The 21,599-nt window shown below is 18.6% G+C and overlaps 1 protein-coding gene across 2 annotated transcripts in view; it reads right to left on the bottom strand.

Moving 5' to 3' along the window:
• Positions 1 to 21,599, bottom strand: part of LOC129606927 (ankyrin-3-like) — a 109,809-nt gene that overhangs the window by 23,690 nt on the left and 64,520 nt on the right. Inside the window, exons 6-13 of one of the 2 annotated variants that reach the window (XM_055517573.1) lie at positions 21,095 to 21,475; positions 20,472 to 21,015; positions 19,593 to 19,727; positions 16,068 to 16,338; positions 15,673 to 15,693; positions 14,230 to 14,615; positions 13,885 to 14,096; positions 2,366 to 2,570 (exon numbers count right to left, since the gene is read on the bottom strand). In XM_055517573.1, the coding sequence (XP_055373548.1) occupies positions 2,366 to 2,570; positions 13,885 to 14,096; positions 14,230 to 14,615; positions 15,673 to 15,693; positions 16,068 to 16,338; positions 19,593 to 19,727; positions 20,472 to 21,015; positions 21,095 to 21,475 (2,155 nt within the window). Of the gene's footprint in view, positions 1 to 2,365; positions 2,571 to 13,632; positions 14,097 to 14,229; positions 14,616 to 15,672; positions 15,694 to 16,067; positions 16,339 to 19,592; positions 19,728 to 20,471; positions 21,016 to 21,094; positions 21,476 to 21,599 lie in introns of those variants that run through there. The other variant, XM_055517574.1, reaches the window with a different exon arrangement.

Below are 21,599 nucleotides of genomic sequence, written 5' to 3'. Positions count from 1 at the left end.
AATAATTATAATTTTATTGACAAAATGAATTTCTACTTAATTCCACTAATTATATACTATTATATACTATTCCTTCATTTTTATTGTTTTGGAATATATTTAAGAAAATTAATATTGTGTTTAATGTTTTCAATGGGAAAAACTACTAATTTCTAATTGAAAAAAAAAAAAAAACAAAATATACTATAAAAATCTAAGAAATAAATTAAATAATTCATACTTTATCATAACAAGTATATAATTGATGTTATGCAGTTTTTTTTCTGTTTTATGTTTTGTTTATTTGAAATATATTTGTGTACTAAACTATTGTTATTTATAATAATGTTTTTTTTTATGTAAATTAAATGTTTCAATGTTCTAAAATTATGTATATGTATAAAATGATATTTATATTGTAATTACATTACATGGACTATATTTCTATTGTAACTATATCAATAATATAGTATTTAATGTAAATGTATAGTGTAAATGTATCAGATATTCAATTCTATATTTATATATATTACATTATGATAATTACAAAATTATATATACTAATATATTTTCTTGTGTAGAATTAATAATTAATTACCGCATTCGATTCAAAATTTTCAAATAATTAATTATGGTATATGGCACTTTTTATTATTTTTTTTTTGAAGAAGTATGTATTTTATTTGTTTTTGTCTAAAATTTTAATTGTAACAAATATTTTCTAACTAAGTATTAATAATATTGTCTGTTTTTCATAATATTTGATAAAATAATGGTGTTTTTTTTTGAAAAATGATTTGTTTAAACATTTATATAAATATTTATTTAATTTTGTTGTTAATTAACTAAATATATATAATTACTATTAAACGGATAATGAATTTGTTACGATTAAAAATTTATGATTCAAATTATTAATAAATTAAATGTTTTTTCTTTGTCATTAATAAAATAAAATTATGAAAGAAAAAAAGAAAAACCGAAATTTTAATATCAAAAGATCACTAAATGAAAAATACAAAAATTATAAAAAATATAACAAAACTAAACAAAATTAATAAATAAAAATAAATAAATAGCAGACATGTTATATAAAAAGGCAACTTCTACACTGCATTTTCCATATAAAATAAAATGTTTTATTAAATTAAAACAAACAAAAAAAAAATAAATAAAACAAATTAAAATAAAAAATGTTCACACAAAACTCAAAGAAAAACTTCATTTATTATAAAGTGTTGTTAGAAAAAATAACGAGAAATGTTTATTTTTCTTTTTATGTTCTTTTCATTATTGTATAATAAATATATAGGTAATTATAAATTAATAGAAATGAATATTTAAAAATGTATCTTGACATTTAAATATTTAATTATAAAAATATCAATATATATGTATATATAAATTATATACACGTATATATACTTTAATAAATGTAAATTAGGTTATTAATAAAATAATGATTTCTATATTTCGTTTGCATATTGTAAAATATATAATCATAATATTATAAAATCCCAAAAAAAAAAAACAAGAATATTTTAAAAAACATAAAATTGAAAAATTATAAATTTTTTTCTATTGCCATATTATATTTATTTATTATTGTTTTTATATTTATAAATTTTAAGATTGACACCCTAAATACATTGGAATTGAATTGGAAATAAATATTCTTTTTGGAAAATTCGGATAATTTGAAACATTCAAATTCATGATTTCTTCGCTCATACTAATCAAATATTCAAGTAAGAAATTGTGGTATTTAATATTTTATAGTAATTTTCACATATACATGTTTAAATTTTAATTAAATTCCCTTAAATTTTGCATATGAATGAATATGTATTTTGTCCACAATAGTTTCGATTGCCAAAAAGAGACATATTAAAAATATTATCTTATTAAATTTAAACGGAAAATTATTTAATTAAATAATTAAATTGAATCAAAATGAAAATATAATTTTTTAAGCAATATTAAGTTGTTCAATATTTTTTTGAACGAAATTAAATCACATATTTTTAATTATTTAAAATATATTTAGTAGAATAAGATAATTTAGCGTTTTTAATGCAACTATTTGTAGTAATTATATTGTAGTAATTATACAGAAAGTACTATTTTTCAAAACATATACGTGCCAATCTTAATTAATATAATTGATATTTATTAATAATAATAAATTGCATTTATATTTGCACTATAATTTACTATTATAAAAAAAATATAATAATCATACATATTTCTGTTTTGCTTTTCTTTTTTAGGTAATAAATTTTATTTTTACAACAATACATTATTAAAATAATTATAATTGTAAAAAAAAAAACAGAGGGAAAAAAAAAATGAAAATAATTTTTAAATTAATAAAGGAAAAATTTACCTGTTATTGAGCATAAAAGTCTTAATGTTGGCGCATTGCCAGAATATTGATTAATCATTCCTTGACTGTGCGCTTTTGGTGCTGGCATACTAAGCGTTATTGCTTTATGGAATTTTCTACGCCGTGGCTCAACAGTTACTATTGGTGATACTGCAACTCCACGGCCTAATAATTTTGCCGTTAAATCAGGATCGATGGGTTGAGCCTATATATTACATATAGAGAAAAATATTTTTTTTTTTAATTGAGTCGTTAAGTTGGACTTTATTTTTAAATATTTTTAAAAAATAATTTTTTATGTCATTTTTCTTTGATAAAATCTGTTGTAATTAATATGTAATATTTCGTAATTGTTTGAAATAGTTTTTCTTGAATTTTGGTACAAATCACATTTTTTTTATTATGGTAATTTTTGGTTAATAATTTATCTTTATTTTTTTAACTTATATAAAGTGCATGTTTTTAATTTATAAATTTAGTTTTATCATTATTTTTACAATTTATAATATTATAATTTTTGTTACATATTGAATAGATTTTTTTTTTTTATTTTTATTTTCAATGTATGTATTATTTAATAATCAATTTAATTGGGGACTTTATAGAATCAAAAAAATGAATTAAAAATTGCAGTATTTTTGCCAATATTTAATTAAGTGCTGAATATTAATTTAGTTAAAATACTACAATTTAGAATGCAATTCAAGCTGGAAAATTAAGCAATTATTTATATGTATTTTGATTAACAATATAAAATGCAAACTTTAAAATTAAAATAAAATGGATATTCAAAATTTTCTTTGCACATAAAATTAAAATTTTATTAAAAATACATTAAATAAAATAAACGAATTCTAAATTTTTAAATATTTTATCAAAAGATTCACATAATACTGAAAAATATATTAAAAAACTAAATTAAATATTTAAATAAAATTTATAACAACAAAACTATATTTATTGTCTTGAAATTTGCTGATTTAAATTTCTTATTTTACAGATTCATCATCTATCGAATTGTAATGAAGGTCGTAACCGAAATGATTAAGTTTTTCATGAAACGGTATGGAAGAAATATATGATTTTATAATTATTAAATAATTTTTGTTTCAGGTAATTTGGTAAAGTTTGGTTTAAAATGCATTTCTAAAAAGTTTGTGTAAAAAATATGTTAAAAATATTTTTTTTTTCTAATTTTAGGATTGTAAACAATTTATTTAAGTACATAATATTTAACTAATATTGGACATTTAAAGAGATCATTGCAACTAAAATATTTTATAATTTAAGAAACAGGAGTTTAATTTCAGTTCAGCAGTAAGAAAATCATTTGAAGATTGAAAAAAATTTGATCGAATAACAAACTTGATTATTTGGTTCAAAAATTTTTAGAAAACTACCTAATTTTTTGTGTAGCTAATAAGTACATGTTTACATATTTTAAGAATTTAATGAACTTAATATTGAATCAATTAATATTTATTAAGTAGCTATTAGATAATCAGAATTGCTTTGAAATTTTTGGAAAAAAAAGTCATTACCATGGCTTGAAAATGAGCTTACAAAAATTTATATTCTCATTTTCTAACTAATTTTTTTATTACATTTTAATATCAAAGATAATTTTATACTACTTTGCGAAAAAAATTATTCATTCAAAAGAAATATTTTTTAAATAACTCAAAAAAAGCATTAAACAAATTTGCAATAAAAATGTATAGAAATATATGTAAATTTGAAATGTATAGAATTATAGAAAATTATATTTAAGATTAACTTAAGCTAAGACTACAATATTTAAAAAATGCTTATTTACATATGAAATTATAACATATAAAATAAAATTTTTATATTTTATATATTAAAAAGCTTATAGCGAACCAACAAATCATAAAAAATTAGTAAAAGGTACTATCAATTTAAGATAGTTTTGATTAAAATTAGAAAAAATGCAAAAACAAATAAACAGAAAAAAGAATCAGAAAATGAAGTTCTATTTTGTTTAACATAAAGGTTATGTAAATTATATAGAAAATGTCAACCATACATACTTACTGTTGATTTAAAAGAAAAATATTTGTCACTGTTATAATATTATTTAAATGATTATATTAATTTGTATATAATTTTAAATACGAAAAAGTTTTAATTAAAATCGATTGCATGTACAAAGAAGTAATCAGAAAAAATTTAATTGCAAAAATTATTAATTTTATTTGATTAAGGCGGGTAAAATATCTCCTGTGTAACAAAAAAACCTATATTCTATTTATTAAGCATTCTGTTATGCCGTTCAATTTTCTCTATCATGTGTATATGTTCATCATGTTTCTCTATCATGTGTAAATTCTTTTTAATTGAAATTTCAATTAAATATTTCAAAACTATAGAGAACTAATGAATGGCAAACAAATATAAAGAAAGAAACAAATATTAAAACTAAAACCAATTAAATTATATCATAACAGAAATGTAAATATAAACAGTTTTTTGTTAATATAACAGTTGTACATGTTAAAAATGTACTTATATACAAAATATTTATATATTGTCTTCAAAATATTCCAAAAATCTCTGTCTATTTCACTTATCTACGAAAATTTTTTTTTTTTAGTTTTTGATAATTTGAATATAAAAATGTGGGTAATTGCATTTGTGTTATATCGCATTAATGTTTTGCTTTTTTTATGGTTACAGTTTTGTTATTGTTATCCTCAGAAATGACAAGACATCTACAGTTATTAACCCCTTCCAATTCTTTTGACTCATTGTGCTTCAATCATTCCCAATTGATGATTAGTATAGATAATTGTAGTACATGTATGATTATATGTAAAAAAAAACCCCTTTAATTTTAGTAAGCTACTCAATTCTTAGCTCAATTTGTGCTTTCAAATGAAATATTTAAATAAAATGGGTACAGATAGGGTGATTAAAGATTATGTTGTTAGAAAAGTTTTTCTTTTTCGTACATTATTATTTTGGGAAAAGGTTAAAAATCAAAAATAATTTCTGAAAAATTAAATTTAAGAAAATTAAAAGAAAAAGAATAATTAATTTTAATCACAACAAATAAAGCAAGGCTCGAATATTATATGCATATTAATTATATTATTTATATATACAAAAAAAATAAAATAAATTAATTTTAGGAAAAATTAAGTATTTATAAATTCCATTTAAAAATATTAATTTATAGTTTCAAATTTAATCATTCAATATTATGTGACTTAAAAAAAAAATTTTAAAGAAATATTTCAGTTTATTTGAATTTGCTTTTAATAATTTTGAACTTCCTTTTATGATATTATTAACTTTAATTAACTTTAATATATTACATTTTGCAAAATATAAGAAAAACAAGAAAAAAAATTAAAAACTGAAAATTATTGCAAAGCTTTTAATTTGTTGGCAAAAAATATTAAAACAAAACAAAATATTAATAAATAAAAAGAATTAAAACTTTTTAAATTATTCTAATACGATATTTTATCTATTATTTGATTAAATAAAAAAATATGGTGCATAAATAATTTTTTTTTTATTAAATTTGTTTCTTTCAATAAATATTTTCGAAAACAAAGCAAAATTCTAATTGTTTTTTGTTTTAAATTTCATAAATTTAAAAGCGATAATCTCAGACAACTTGATAGACAATAATTAAAAAGAAATAAGAAAAGAATTAGAAATTAATATAGCAAAAATTATCAAAATTAATGAAATATATTTGAAAAACAGATAATTAAAATATTAATGCACAAAAATTTAATAATAAAAATCAAAATATCAAATAGAATTGAAGAAGTTGAAGAAGAAGAAAAAATAAAATTAAAATATATATGCTTTTTTTTTTGTTTTTCTTTTATAAATTTAAAATCATTAGTAGTTGACTGAGCGTTTCGCCCAATAAATTTAGTCGACTATTTTTTTTGTTTTTTCTTATTTACCAAAAAAAAAAAAATTACAAACTTTAGGTATTTCAATTTTTTTTTTTAATTTCATTGTTAATTTTTAGTTTTATTTATATTTAATTTGTTAATTAAAAAAAAATTTTTCTTTGAAGCAAATTAAAATTAAAAATTTAATTAATTTAAATAAAAATAAATACAAAATATTTAATTGCATATATATATAAAATGTTATATAAAGTTAATTGTATTCTGTGGTTTGTTTAAAAAATTGTAAGAAATTAAATATTTAATAATTAAGATTATTTTTGATTTTTTAAAAAAAAAAAGTATTTAATTTTGATTTCATCCATATTTTCCTAGACGAATTATTTGAGGTGATAGAATATTATTTAAGAATTGCCTAATGAAATTAAGAATTCTGAATAAAATTAATTTTGATATTTGAACTTCTATACCAAAATTCATCACTTCAAATGATTCGTATTACAAAATATGAATGTTTGGACTTATTTATTATTGCATATCAATACAAAAATTTTGTCTTCAATAGAAAATTTTAAATCTTTTGGTATTTTGGGTTGCAAAAATAAGTTTTTTATTGTATTGATAACAAAGACCAAATAGTTTTGTAATATTGAATAAATTAAAAAAAAAATAAATGTTTTAGTTACAGCAATAAAATACAAATTAAATTTGAAGTATACGATCTTATAAAATTAATTATTTCCAATTTTTTACGAAATTGAAGTTTTACCAAGAAAATAGGGCAAAATTAATTATTGATTTTAAAGCCCTATTTAAATCTAAATATCTGACTTGAGATTTTTAGTTATTCCAGCATTTTATAATTTGTATAATTTTTGGAAAAATTTTCTCTGAAAAAAAATAAATTATTTGGTGTCAGATATTTTTGAATAACTTACAAATTTTGTATATAATATTAATATGCAATAGAAAATAAGTCATATTTAGTATATGAAATGAGAAAATATTAAAAAAATTAATAAAAAATATAAATAAAATAAAATTAATTGCAGAAATCTTTTAAAAATCACTTATATTTTTAATTTTCTATTTATATATATGTATATACATATATATTAATTTTAAGGCATTGAAATGATAAAAAAATAAATTAAAAAGAATATTAAATTGTGTTATTTTGTACATACATATAAAAATTCGAACCCCGCTTTTTTCGTTATAATTTTTAAATGCTTTTTTTTTTTTTATAAAGTTTAAATAAGAAGCCATTTTGTTTTATTTTTTTTTTTAAATTTTATATATTTGATTTTTCTTTTTCTCAATTTAATTTCAACTAAATTTATTGGGCACTCATTTTAAAATAATAAAATTTTTTGAGTATTTAATTATAAATATAATTTAATGCATATAATGTTTGTAATTTAATAAAATTATTTTAAGTAATAAATATTTAATAAATAATTAAGTATAATTAATATAAATATTGTGAAACTATTAGAATTTTTTTGATCATTTGAATTAAATACAATTAAATGTGTGAGTTAATACATAAAAAAGCAAATACATATATTAAATAATTTTATTCTATTTTGATTAGATAAATATTTAATTTATTGTTAGGTTTATTTTTTTTTTTTTTTTGGTATTACTATTGGTTTTGCATCAAGAATCTAGTTTATTTTTGTATATAATATAAGGTTAAATAATTTTTTTTTTTTGTAAGATTAGTAATTGAGTTTTCATACGTAAATTTTTGAAAAATTATTAAAAAGTCATTATATTAGATATAAAATTGTTTATATAGAGTAATGAAAATATTATATTGTAGCATTAATGAAATATGCTAAATATAATTAATATCATGTATTAATATAGTTGAATATCATTGGAAAAATTTTATTTGAATTTTATGAATTAATATCAGAAGTATTAGATTTTAGTAATATGTTGTAAATGGAATTCTTAAAAATATTTCCCTGTAGTGAAACATTTTTTTAATTAATTTTGTATAATTATTAGAATTAATTTTTTTTTTATAACAAATTGCTAAAAAATTGAGGGTTCAAGTATAATCATTAATTCATATTTGTTAGAAATTTTTTAAAATTTCATATAAGATCAATAATTTTGCGTTATTCTTTCGGAATTTAATTTAAGCATTTTATGTTATATTCTGTATGATAAATCATATATGTATTAAATTTTGAGATACATATTATATATATATCAATTAAAATTTTAAGATCAATTTTTATATCTAAAATAATGCTTTCAAGAAAATTTATTAATAATTTTGTTGATTTTTTTTTGTTATATGTATTGAGTTAGTATCTTTGAGATTTTCTAGCATTAAATTTTAATATAAATAATAACAAGTAAATCAAGTAAATATAATATAAATATACATAGTAAAATATTAAAATATAATTATCTTTAAGGATTTTTTAAATTATCAATAAAATGTATTGTAATAATCTGTTAGAAATTATGAAGAAACAAAAAAAATTTTTAAATTTTAATACATATTATTTATTTTGATTGTGTCTACTTCGAATTTAATATTCTGCATTAATCTTTGTACACTAAAATTAAATAATGTTACATGATAATTTCACGTAACTAAGCAAAATTTTAAATTATAAGCAAACATTGAAATTATTAGCAATTTTAAAGAATAGTAAACACTTAAATTTTTAATATTTCTTAAATTTTTTGAAAATATATTACTGAAATACTTAAATAAATTCATAAAATTTTACTTGAGATGAATTTGATTAAATAATTATTAAATAATTATTAAATTTTTGAATTAAGGTTTTTTTTACAATTCGAAAAACCAAGATTTTTTTACAACTCCCAAATATATTACAGAATATTAAAAAGAAGCACAAATTAAAATAAAAGAACTCTTGTATTTTCTATAATTTACGAAAAATCATTTTGAACAATAATATTATATAATATAAATTTGAAAATTAACTTAGCCAATTATTGTATAAAGGTAATAGAATAGAAGAAATATTATAATATTATAAATTATAAAAATATTAATAAAAATAATTTTAGTTAATGCTATAATATTAATTAAATTAGAATTTAAATTTAATTGGGTTCGATGAAATTTAAGATAAAATTTATTAAGAACAGAAAACTCCATATTTATACGTTAATAATTTTAATTTTTAATTTTTATGTATATAATTTTTTCTTTATTAATTTTTATATTAATAGATTTTAAATGTAGTAAAATAAATTCATTTTTGTTTGTATTTTTTTTTATATATATTTTATATGTTAATATGTTAATTTTTACTTTGATAATTCAGTTTTTTTTTTATATTTGTATATATTTTTTTTTTGCTTTTTCTTTAAGAATTCGGATGGAATCAATTATGATTCTATTTATTAATTTTTTTTTTTGAATGTGGTATTTATTTTATATTCGATTCTTTAAAATTTCAAATCAAAATTCATAGTTTTATTATTTATATATGCATAATAATGTATGTTTTTTTGAATAATAATTTATTGCAATAATTATAATATAAATATTTTAAATTTTATAATTATAATTTTTTATGTAGTTTTTATGATGTGAATTTTAACATAAAAATTTCACAAGTACAGTTTATTAAAAAGTATAATCATAATTATGTTATTTAAATATTTATATATGAATATGTAAAAATTTATTAATAATTTTTAATAATAAATTTATTAATAATTAATTAACATAATATAATAATATTAATTGTTATAAAATGAATAATATTATATAATAATTAATTATTTATATATATATATATATATATATATAATAATTAATAATAAATTATCATATTTATGTATGTATGTATATTAGAGTGTAAGTATTGGAATGTTTTGTTTGTTTCGTTTTCATTATATAATAGATTATAAATATGAATGTAAAGTATATATTATTTTAGTATGTTATGTTTGTAGTGTTTGATGATATTTTGTTTTTTATTACCATAATGTTTTATATATTAAATTCTTTTCTTTGTCATTTCAAAATTATTTTTGAAATATTTTTAGCTAATCTGTGTTAATATTTTTAATATTTAAATTTTTTTATTTTTTTTTTTTTTTTTAAAATAGTTGGCCTGTTTCGAAAAATTTTTGATATTTAATTTTTAAGTTTTACATTTCATATACATAGTTTATGTAACTATTAGCAATATATAAGCTATAAAATAGTTACATAATAATATATTAGTATTCAATTAAAATATGCATCAAAAAATCTTTACGTTTTTTAAAGTTGTTTTAGATAATTAATATATATATAAGTGTTTATATAATGTTAAAGAATATTTGGCTGTATAAGGAATATTATATTAATTATAATATAATAAATTAATAGATAAATTATAAATATTAGAATATACATGTGAACATAAAATGTTACAATATGTATTTGTATCAAAAATTAGTTATATAAATTATATAATATTAGAAAAAATTTCAATTTAATATATTATGTAATTAAAATGTATATTTATAATTTCGTATATGGAATGTTGTATCTGAAAAGAGTAATATTGTTGAAACAAATAATAATTTTGTATTTGCACTAAAATTAAATTCTATTTTTTTTACTTTAAAATAAAAAAAAAGGTGCAAAAATATTAATTTTAACAATGTATATTATAGAAAAATCACTTAATAAAATTTATAATAATTTGTTTTGTATTTTGTATTATATACATTATTAAAATTAAAAGCCTAAACATTTTAATTTATAAAAATAATTGTATGAGAAATAATTTATTTTATATTTATGTAGATAAACAAAATATTTCTGATTAAATTTTAATAAATCAGAAATTTGTTTGAAATTTTTCGAAATTAAAATATGATAGTTTAATTTTTCAAATTATATAAATATGGTAAAATAAGTATTATTATAATTAGTTATTAATAAATATGATATAATTACAAATATAATGAGTATACAACCTATTAGTTACAAGATTTTTTTAATTAAATGCATAATTCTTAAGAATACAATATTTATTTTTGATTTAAAAAAAACTTTTTTTTTTTGTGTATATTATATCACAATGTTAAATTATAATTTTTAATATTTTTTTAAAATACATAGTTGATGATATTTAAATTAAAAAGAGAATTTGAATTTAATTTGAAAATATTGAAGAACAAAAAAATAATATTAAAAATGAGGCAAAATATTTAATATGAAAATGTAAATATTTTTATTTATGTATGAATAATTGTGTATTTTTTAATAAGCACGTTTTATTATATACTTTTTTTTTTATAGTCGTACAAATATAATGAGATCAAAAATTTGGAAGTGTATAACATTTTAATATATATTATTATATAGTATTTAATTACATTTATATTGTGTATGTAAATGATTTTTAGGCATTAGTTTAAATGTATTTAAATATTATTTAAATTATTTTTTCTTTTGGCTTTATCTCTATTTTGATTTATTAATTAAATAATACTGAATAATTTGAAATTTTTAATTTTTTTTCTTTACTAAAAATATTAATGTCAACAAATTAGTGAATATTAAAAACTATTTTTGAAATGTGCATATGAATTTTTTATTTATTTATGTATTTTTATATAATATAATGAGTATTAGGAAAAATTAAAATTTAAGTAGAAATACTAAAAGAGTGATCACTATTATTATAGTATTCAAAGTATAATTCAAATAGTTTTGTGATAACAAATTTATAATATGTTAAAATATTTTATACATTTGTGTTCTTTTTCTAATCTTTTATATTATTTGATATATTTATATATAGGATGCTTGAATATGAAATTAGTACACGCGTTGAAATTTTAATTTTTTTCAAAACTAAAAATTAATTTAGTGAAATTTTAATAAAATTATTTGATTGAACATTATAACTTTCATATAAATTTAATATTCTTATATTTTATACAGCGTGTTCAATTCATTTATACTCTTCATATCTTATTTCCGCCGTTGTAGTTTGCCATTTTTAATTTTAAATAAAAATAAAGGTAATTAGATTATTCACTTCTACAATTTTATGAAAATCATTTGAATTGATTTAATCTTTAAATAATTTAAAGATTTAGCTACAGAAAAATTACAACTCTACTACTTCCTGAATGAGCGTCAGAATTAAATATCTAATCTTACCACTTCTCAAAAAGGCTTCAAGTTTAAAATATTTTACTTTTGAATATAAACATTTTAATATTTAGGAACATTTAAGCTAAAAAAAAAAATTAAAAGTTATCAAACTTAAATATTAATAAGACTTTTAACTCTACTACTTCCTAAATGGGCGTCAGAACTAAATATTCAGTCTTACCACTTCCCAAAAAGGCTTCAAGTTTAAAACATGCTGTTAGTCTTAATTATAGCCCTTTCAATATTTAAACTAAAAAAAAGAAAATTGAAAGCTTTTAAATAAGACTTTTAACTCTACTACTTCCTAAATGGGCGTCAGCACTAATTCATGTTAGGCCTACCACATCCCAAAAAAAGGCTTCAAGTTCAACGTAATATTTAATGGAAAATATTATAATATATTAATGAAAATTTTTTTAAACTTAAATATTTCTAAATTATAAGAAAAAAATAAAATATATATAAGGAACTATAAGAAGCTGCTAACCTTACTACTTCCTAACAAGCGTCAGCCTACATATTACTTTTCATACTTGAAAAACTTACCACTTCTTGTTTGGCTTCGGGTTTTCTTAATTTAATTTCTATATTTTTGATATAAATATATTTATATAAAACTTATCTCCTAAATAATTTAAAAGTGACAAATATATTTAAAAGGATTAAATTAAGGGGGCAGAATTTTTTGCTTTTAATAATTATTTGTGTTATAATTAGTTTGTATATATTTTTAAAGGTACTATGTACCAATTTATTTATATGACTAGTTTTCAACTATAATATTCGAAATAAAAATTTTGTTTATATTCTCGAATTTATACATTAGTTTATCGAATTTGATATCGAATAGTTTTTTGTATTTTTTTTTAAATTTTTATTGTATAAAATTTTGTAATAAATTTCATTTAAATATTAGAATTTTGAACACAGTTTTGTTTGTTTTTTTATTAATTATATTATAATATTATTTAATGTTCTATATATGAATATTTAAATATATATATATGTAGTTATATGTATATATAGCTTTGTATGAAAATTATATCTGTATTATTTTATTTAATATATTTAATATAATATGGATGTGTGTATGTATATTTGTTTGATATATTTTATTGCCATTATATGATTCGTTTATTTCAATTATTTTAAAATTAATGCATATTTTAAAATTTTTTTTAATTGAATTTTAAATATTATTTAGGATGAAATTTTTTGTATAATATGTTAATGAATGGTGTTTGTTTTGTATGTTTAATATAGCATTCATTTTTATGAATTTTGAAAGTTTTAAATGAATTTTTGTTTATTAATTTTTTTTTTTATTTTCAAAACAAGTCAACCATTATTATTCACCAAATTAATGAGAAACGTTTTTTCTTTGGTACATGATTAACACTGATTTTACGTAATTTTTCAGGAGCAACACCTTTACGTGGCTTAAAGAGATTTACCTGTAGACCAACTTTAATTTTTTTTGTTAATGCTCCTTGCGGGAATACAGCTTGAACTTGTGGTACAACAGTACTAGATACCATACCACCTTCTGGTCCAATAGCATGTACTTCTTGTCGAATTCTTGATACAACAGCAAAATATTGTGGAAAATCATATGTAACGAAACGACAAAATCGTCCGCCACCAAGTTCATCAAGTTGGGCAATTTCTACAATAAACAAAATAAGAAAACAATATTTAAAAATATATAAACATCTTATACAACAATTAATTGGAACAAAACAAACTAAAAAAGAAAAAATTGATTATGCTTTTTAATTTTCATTAATAATTTTACAAACCTTCTGGCTCAAAACATTCATTTAATACATCATGTATAATTTCATCTGAATTATCAATTGTATGTTCACGCCATGTTTCACCATTATCAGAACGTAATATAACAATTTCACGTTCTTTACCACGTAATGATGCAAAATGTGGTACTTCCATAACAACTGGTCCAAGAAATTTTGCTGATACTGGACCAATTTCAAGAACACGGCTAGCTAATGCTTCACCTTCCATTAATTGTGGTGGATGCATTGTTCTTTGTGGTTTAACATAACGACATGTAACACGTGTTGGTTGTCCAGCTGAACGTGCTGGTATTATAATACGTACACCACTATGTCTCATACCACGCATAGCACCACCACGTGCATCAACAAGGAATGATACCAGGAAGCTAAAAGAGTTAATTAAAGTTATTTTTTTCTTATTAATTAAAATATTTAAGTGAGTTTTTTATTATAATAAATATGTATATTTTATAGTAATAAAACAAATAATTAATTAATCATCGATACATAGATAACAATATTAATAAAATAAAAATATTAATAATAAATAAATTATTACTTAATTATAAAAAGAAAAATTATAAAAATTATTAAAAATATCAAATATAAATGAACTGCCGCTTACAATTATATTGATATTATTCAGTTTTATTCAACCTAAATTCATATTGAATTTATACTTTAAGACAAATGAAAATTAAGTTCAGCTTTAGAATTTTTAAACTATTAATTAAGTTCTTTAATGTTCTTAAGCTCAAGAATTGTAACACTTTATTCTAGATATATTCGAAAACTCAGTTCTATTATTTTCAATTGAAGCGCAGGATTTTTTTTTTAAATATTTAATCCTTTTGAAATTTTGTAAAATGGCATCTTAATAAAATTCTGCAGTTTCATTTGAAACATTTGTTTAAGAATAAAAGTATTTAAATTTTTACTTTAATTGTAATTTACTTTCATATTTAAATTGCTATATTAAATTTTAACAATTTTAGTGAATTCAAAAATTTTGTTTTAAACAAAATTGTTAAATTTTTAAACATTCAAATTCAAATTAAGTTCTTTGTCATTTAGATGAGGAAAATGTGAAAGAATTTCAGTAATTAATTAACAGAAATGTAACTTTTAAAGTAATATAGAGTGTAAATAATACGTTTTATTAAATTTAATAAAATTTCACATAAAAGAAATTTGAATTTTAATTTTAAGCAGTATTTTATGTTAATTTTTAAAAAACTAGAATCAATTTTACGAGAATTAAAGTTTAAAAACTAAAAAAAAACAGAAATGATCTTCAAAAAATTTCAAAAATTTAATAAAAAAATATAAATTTTCAAAAGATGGTTTAAAAAACAAAGGCATCAATCATTCAATTTCTTCAAAATTTCCACAAATCATAAAAGGTTTTCTTTTTTTCAAATATTTTTATTTATTTTCACTTACTTTTTCCATTGTAATTTCCGTCTTTATTTTTATTTTTAAAAAATTTCGTATGCATGAAAATGCAAGAAAAAAAATAATTTTTAAAAATAATGGTAAATTTATAATAGTGTCTTCTTTAGATGTTTTTAATTTTATTTGACTTATATAAAATAATAATAATCTTTGGATTTGAAATTGTAGTAATACACAGTTTGCAATATTTCACATACAATTAAACTTATGGCTTGTAATTGCTCAATTATGTAGAAAAAAAAATGTATTACTATAAATTTTAAAATCACAGGTTATTATTAATTTTATATAATAATTTTTAATATTGATTAATTTAAATTTTAATAAAATATATGTATACATATATTTTTTTAAATATTTTAGTTATTTATACAAAAACTTACCCAACACGTTGTTGATCTTGTTCAATTGTTATACCACCACCATCAATAACAGTTTTTGCTGTCATATGAACTTGTGCTTGATGTGGACTAATAATATCTTCTTTAACGGGTTGCTGTATTTGACCAGTTGAATCAGTACTTATAGCCATACGATTTGAATCCATACGTTCATCACGTGTTACATCAATTGGTAATGAATCATCACCAAGTGATTTCATTTCATCAACAGTTAAATATCGGTATGGTTGATCAGATAGGACGGTATCTTCACCTGAAAATTAAATTTATTTGTTGTTTTGTTTTTTTTTAGTTTTAATATCAGTTTATAGTGTTATTATAAAAAATTAATTTTTTCAAATTAAAAATTAAATTTTATAATTAACAAGAATGGCTTATTGTATAATAAAACATTAAATTTTGTAATATGAAACAAATATAATACATTTATATTAATTATATATAATAATTAATTAAAAATTAAAATAAGAAATTAAAATAAAAAATTTACATTTAAAGCTAAATTTATAAATTATTTTATATTATACAATAACTGTTCTGAAACTACTTTATATTTGATTATTATTTAATGAATAGCTGTTATATAATATATATGTGTATATAAGAAAATTAAATTGGAAATTACAATATTGATTATATTATTAAAATGAATATAAAAAATTAACAGCGATTATTATTATATACGACTTTACTACATTTAAATAAATTAATTTCTTGTAAATTTCTTGTAAAATTTATGGGTATAAAATTGTGGGTTTTTACAAATAGTATATATGAATGTATATTTATATATATACAAAAGTTATAATAGTCATGTAATATATAATATAGAGTGTGGGATCTAATAAAGATATCTAAGATGAACTTTAATATTGGAAATTAAAAGTTTCATGTTAATGTCAGTGTTATATAATGTATATAGTGTATTAAATAAGTTAAAATTATGTATATTGAAAATATTTAAAATAATCGAGGGTTTTTATTTAAAAAAAATCCAATAATTATACATTAATTTATTATATGTGTATGTATGTATTGTATATAATTATGTATAATATAATTTTAGTAAAAATATGTTAATTATAGATAACTTATAATTTATTTTATAACAATTATATTGTAAAAAATCGGTGTTGATAAATTTATTTCTTGCCTAAAATTTTTTAAAATTAGGTATATAGGATTTGTAGTAATTGTAAAAGCTACAAATTATTTCTATATTGTTATGTATTATAAAATATTTAGGGAATTGGTAAAATATTATGTAAAAGGTGCATTATAAAAAATTAGTAAAAAAATGTTAATAATATGGGTTTATAGGTAATATAAGTGGTCAATTACTATACTATATTCAAATTATATAAACATTTAATAATTTACTATGCTTTTTTTTTGTTATATATAAAATAATAATTTTGAAGGAATATAGAATTTCAAGGAAAATATAAAAATATTGAATAATAGTAGAATTGAATGGGCATCGTAATATAAATTTTAATATTACGATGCCCATTTAAAATCATTTAGACGAAAATATGAGATTTGCGATAAGCAGTTCCAATTTCTCTTAATAAATTTTACACAGTAATTATTACTTTTAATAGAACTATGGCATAATAACATGATTTAAATAATTTTGAAAGAAAATTTATTAATAACATACAAATTTTACAAAATTTTGTATTAATTTTAATAAAATTTTAAGGGTGAATTAAATAACTCTTTGATGAATGATTCATCACTCTTATAAATACTTATTTTAAGAGTATTTTTTCAAATTTTAATATATAACACTATTTCATTTGAATTAATGCACCTTATATTTAATAAATCAGAGAAGATCAACTTTATTTGAATTAAAAATGTTAAAGGGACATTAAGAAAACTTTTGTTTTTATTAAAAGAAAGTTATTAGTTAATATTTAAATTAATAATTATAGCACTGGAATATTTTCACCATCAAATTATATAAGTATTTTAAGTGTATGTATTGCAAATATACGTAATTTTTGATTTTTCACATTGTGTATAAGAAAACATAATAATTTAAACAACAACATTAACATTCCAAAATTATATTTATGATTTAAATACACTGACAACAAAATACGATAATTAATATTTTATAGATGGCGTTACAATAACCAAAAAAAAAAAATGTAGGAATAATTGAAACTATAAATATTTTTTATTAAATTAAATATTTTTTAACTAATTTAATAAAAGAAAGATAAAACAAAATTACATAATAATATTTAAGTATTTAGTTGTTGTTTGTTTTAACTATACAAAATTAAAAGGTTCGACAATGCATCCAATATTATTTTGGCAAGAAAAGGAACAACAAAAAAAATCCAATTTGTTTTTTTTTTCATTATTATTATTCTTTGAATAAAATTTTCAATCAATTTTGTTTTAGTAACAAACTAATGATTATTGTTTGTTCAAAAAATTTTTTAATTCCCCATTCTGTTCATTATGATGGGTCTCTCGTATACTACGAAAGTATATATATATATATATAAACCGGTAAAAATATAATATAATAAATAACAATTTATAATAAATTATTAACAAATTTTGTGAACTGAATGCAAAACCAACCCTCATGTTTTTATTTTTATTTTTATTTATATAACATAAATATATTTTGTTAGATTATTGTTTTGTTAATATGATTTAGTGTTGCCAATTTAATTTATTATTATAGATAGTATTGAAGAAATTTAAATAGAATTTTTTTTTTACAATTTCTAATGGGAATTGATTAATGATCAAGAAAGTAAATTATATACTCGATTTTGTTCAATACTTGCACGAAATTCGTGGTTCTGATGAATAGTGAAAGTGTTTATGAAAAGTAACAAGCTCAATCTAATATCATTATTATGTAATGCTCTATAATTTTGTCGTAAAGTGTATTTAAATTATGAAATGAACTGAATATTACGAGTATTACATAATGTGTTTTTCCAAGATGTTAAAAATTTTACGGTTATTTGACATTGATTTCTTCATTCTGTTTTAGAAAACTCATTTAAAGCTTATTTATTTGAAATTATTTTTGCTTTTCAAAGGCCAAAATAGTATAATACTTAGACAATTACTTAAAAATCATTATAAAAATGGCTTGGATTACTAAAAAAGTATTAAAATAAAATGAGCTTAATACAGCCAAATTGTATAAAATATAAAAATAAATTATCATGTACTATTATTTTAATGTAGAAAACAAGAAATTCAAAATTAATCACTTATAAGTATATAGGAACAAACAATATTTTTTTCTTGGCAACACTTTAAATATGTTATATATTATGTATGAATATTGTTGATTAAATAGTATGTTTGTGTGTATAATATGTTTGTTTATTTTGAAAGAAAAACTCAATTTACCCACATTTATTACATGGTTTAAGTATATATGTTTGTATGTATATTTTTGAAATAAAAGTATACAAAACTAAACCTTTATTTATGATTGCTTTGGTTTAAAATGAAACTTACGCGTTATAAAAGTTTCACCATGATAATAAGGCATATAAATGTGACTATTATTATTTTTTAAATGTAGTAGTTGTTCAGTATTATTAATATTTGTAAATCCAATACAAGTAGTTTCCAATTCTGTTGTAGTATCACCTATATTGATCATAAAGCGCGGAAAAATGATTATCATTTTAATGATTATCTTAATTTTTTTTTTTTGTGCTGTTTTATATTATATAATATAGTATAAGAGATTTTGGTATAAGAAAATATAAGACCTAAATATACATATATAGTATAAAATCTACAAAATATTGTGATTTTAAAATATATTTTCAATAATATTGAATATTTTTAGAAAAAAAAAAATTGTGAATTACACATAGTTTTAAATATTGTGAATACACATAATTAAATTTTTCATTTTAAAACCTTTAAATTTTGTAAAATTATTAAAATTTTTAAGAAATTATAATAAATAAATTATGACAAACTATAAAATGTAATAACAAATCCAATTCTACTCAATTTTTTGTTAAGAGATACTCAAAGTAATAGTAGAACAAGAATAAAATTAGAAACAAAAAGGCTAATATTGCAAAATTTTGTAAAACATTCGAAATTTAAAAGCCAATTACAAAAAATTAGAATAAATTTATAGTAATTTAGTAATTAAGGGAACATAAAGATAATTTAAAAATTCTAAAATTATAAGATAAAAAACAAATAATAAGTTAAGAAATTTTTTTAAACATTTAACAAAAAAAAATGTTGTCAGAAAATTTTAAAATATAAAAGGTTTATATTTTACTGTATGTATAACAAATAATTCAAAATTTTACATATAACTTTTATAATTTAAGGAAATGTAACATATATATATATAACAATATTTACCTCCTTCTTCTTCTGAATCAGACATAAATGTTTCATGCATTGCTTCTGGTGCAACAACACGATATTTTTCATCAGCATTAACTGGTATCGGTGATATTGATTCATTTGTTGATGCCTTTAATGAATCTAATACAGATATATAACCAAGTTTTTTAGCAATATGTAATGGTGTTTGACCATTAGCTGTTTGTGCATTAGCATTAGCTTTGTGCTCTAATAATAAATTAACAATATGACAATGTCCTTGTTGTGCTGCTTGATGTAATGGTGTATAACCGATACCGGTACTTGCATCAACATTTGAACCATTCTGTAATAAAAATCTAACCATATTTGCTTGTCCAAAATGTGATGCAACATGTAATGGTGTATAACCGGCTTTTGTTGTCATTTCAATATTTGCACCATTTTTACATAATATTTGAGCAACATTTACTTTATCCTCTTGAGCGCATAAATGTAATGGTGTTAAACCATTTTTAGCTTGGTGATCACAACCTGCTTTATGCTCAAGTAATAATGTTGACATATCAACATGTCCTTCCTATTTAATTTAATATAATAAAAAAATAATTTTAGAATTATAAATAATATAAGAAAAATCAAAATTTTTTCATATTTACCTGTGAACTTAAATGTAATGGTGTAAAACCAGCTTTACTTTCAGCATCAGCTTGTGCACCATATTCAAGTAATGTTGTTGCAATATCCATTTGATTTTTACGTGCAGCAATATGTAATGGTGTATGACCATTTTTAGCTGTTGCATGTGGGCTTGCACCCTTTTCAAGTAATAATAATGCAACATTTTGATGATCATAATGACTTGCAACATGTAATGGTGTTACACCATTTTTACCTTGAGCATCAACTGGTGCATCTTTTTGTAATAATAATTGGGCAACTTTCATATGACCATATTTTGCTGTTAAATGTAATGGTGTAAATCCTTTTTTAGTTGTTGCATCCAATGAGGCGCCATTTTCAATTAATGCAGCGGCAACCTAATTTTTGTGTTTTTTAAATGGTTTTTTTTGTTGTTTGTTTTTTTTTTTAATTATTGTTGTAATATTTTTATAGGGAAAATGTTTTAAGATATTTTTCATATGTTTTTATTGTATACAATTT

The sequence above is a fragment of the Condylostylus longicornis genome, unplaced genomic scaffold (genome assembly GCF_029603195.1).
Source record: "Condylostylus longicornis isolate FDR11 unplaced genomic scaffold, ASM2960319v2 ptg000022l, whole genome shotgun sequence".
Classification (NCBI taxonomy): domain Eukaryota; kingdom Metazoa; phylum Arthropoda; class Insecta; order Diptera; family Dolichopodidae; genus Condylostylus; species Condylostylus longicornis.
Note: the sequence above shows the minus strand (reverse complement) of the source record. Positions and strands in the feature narration are given on the sequence as shown.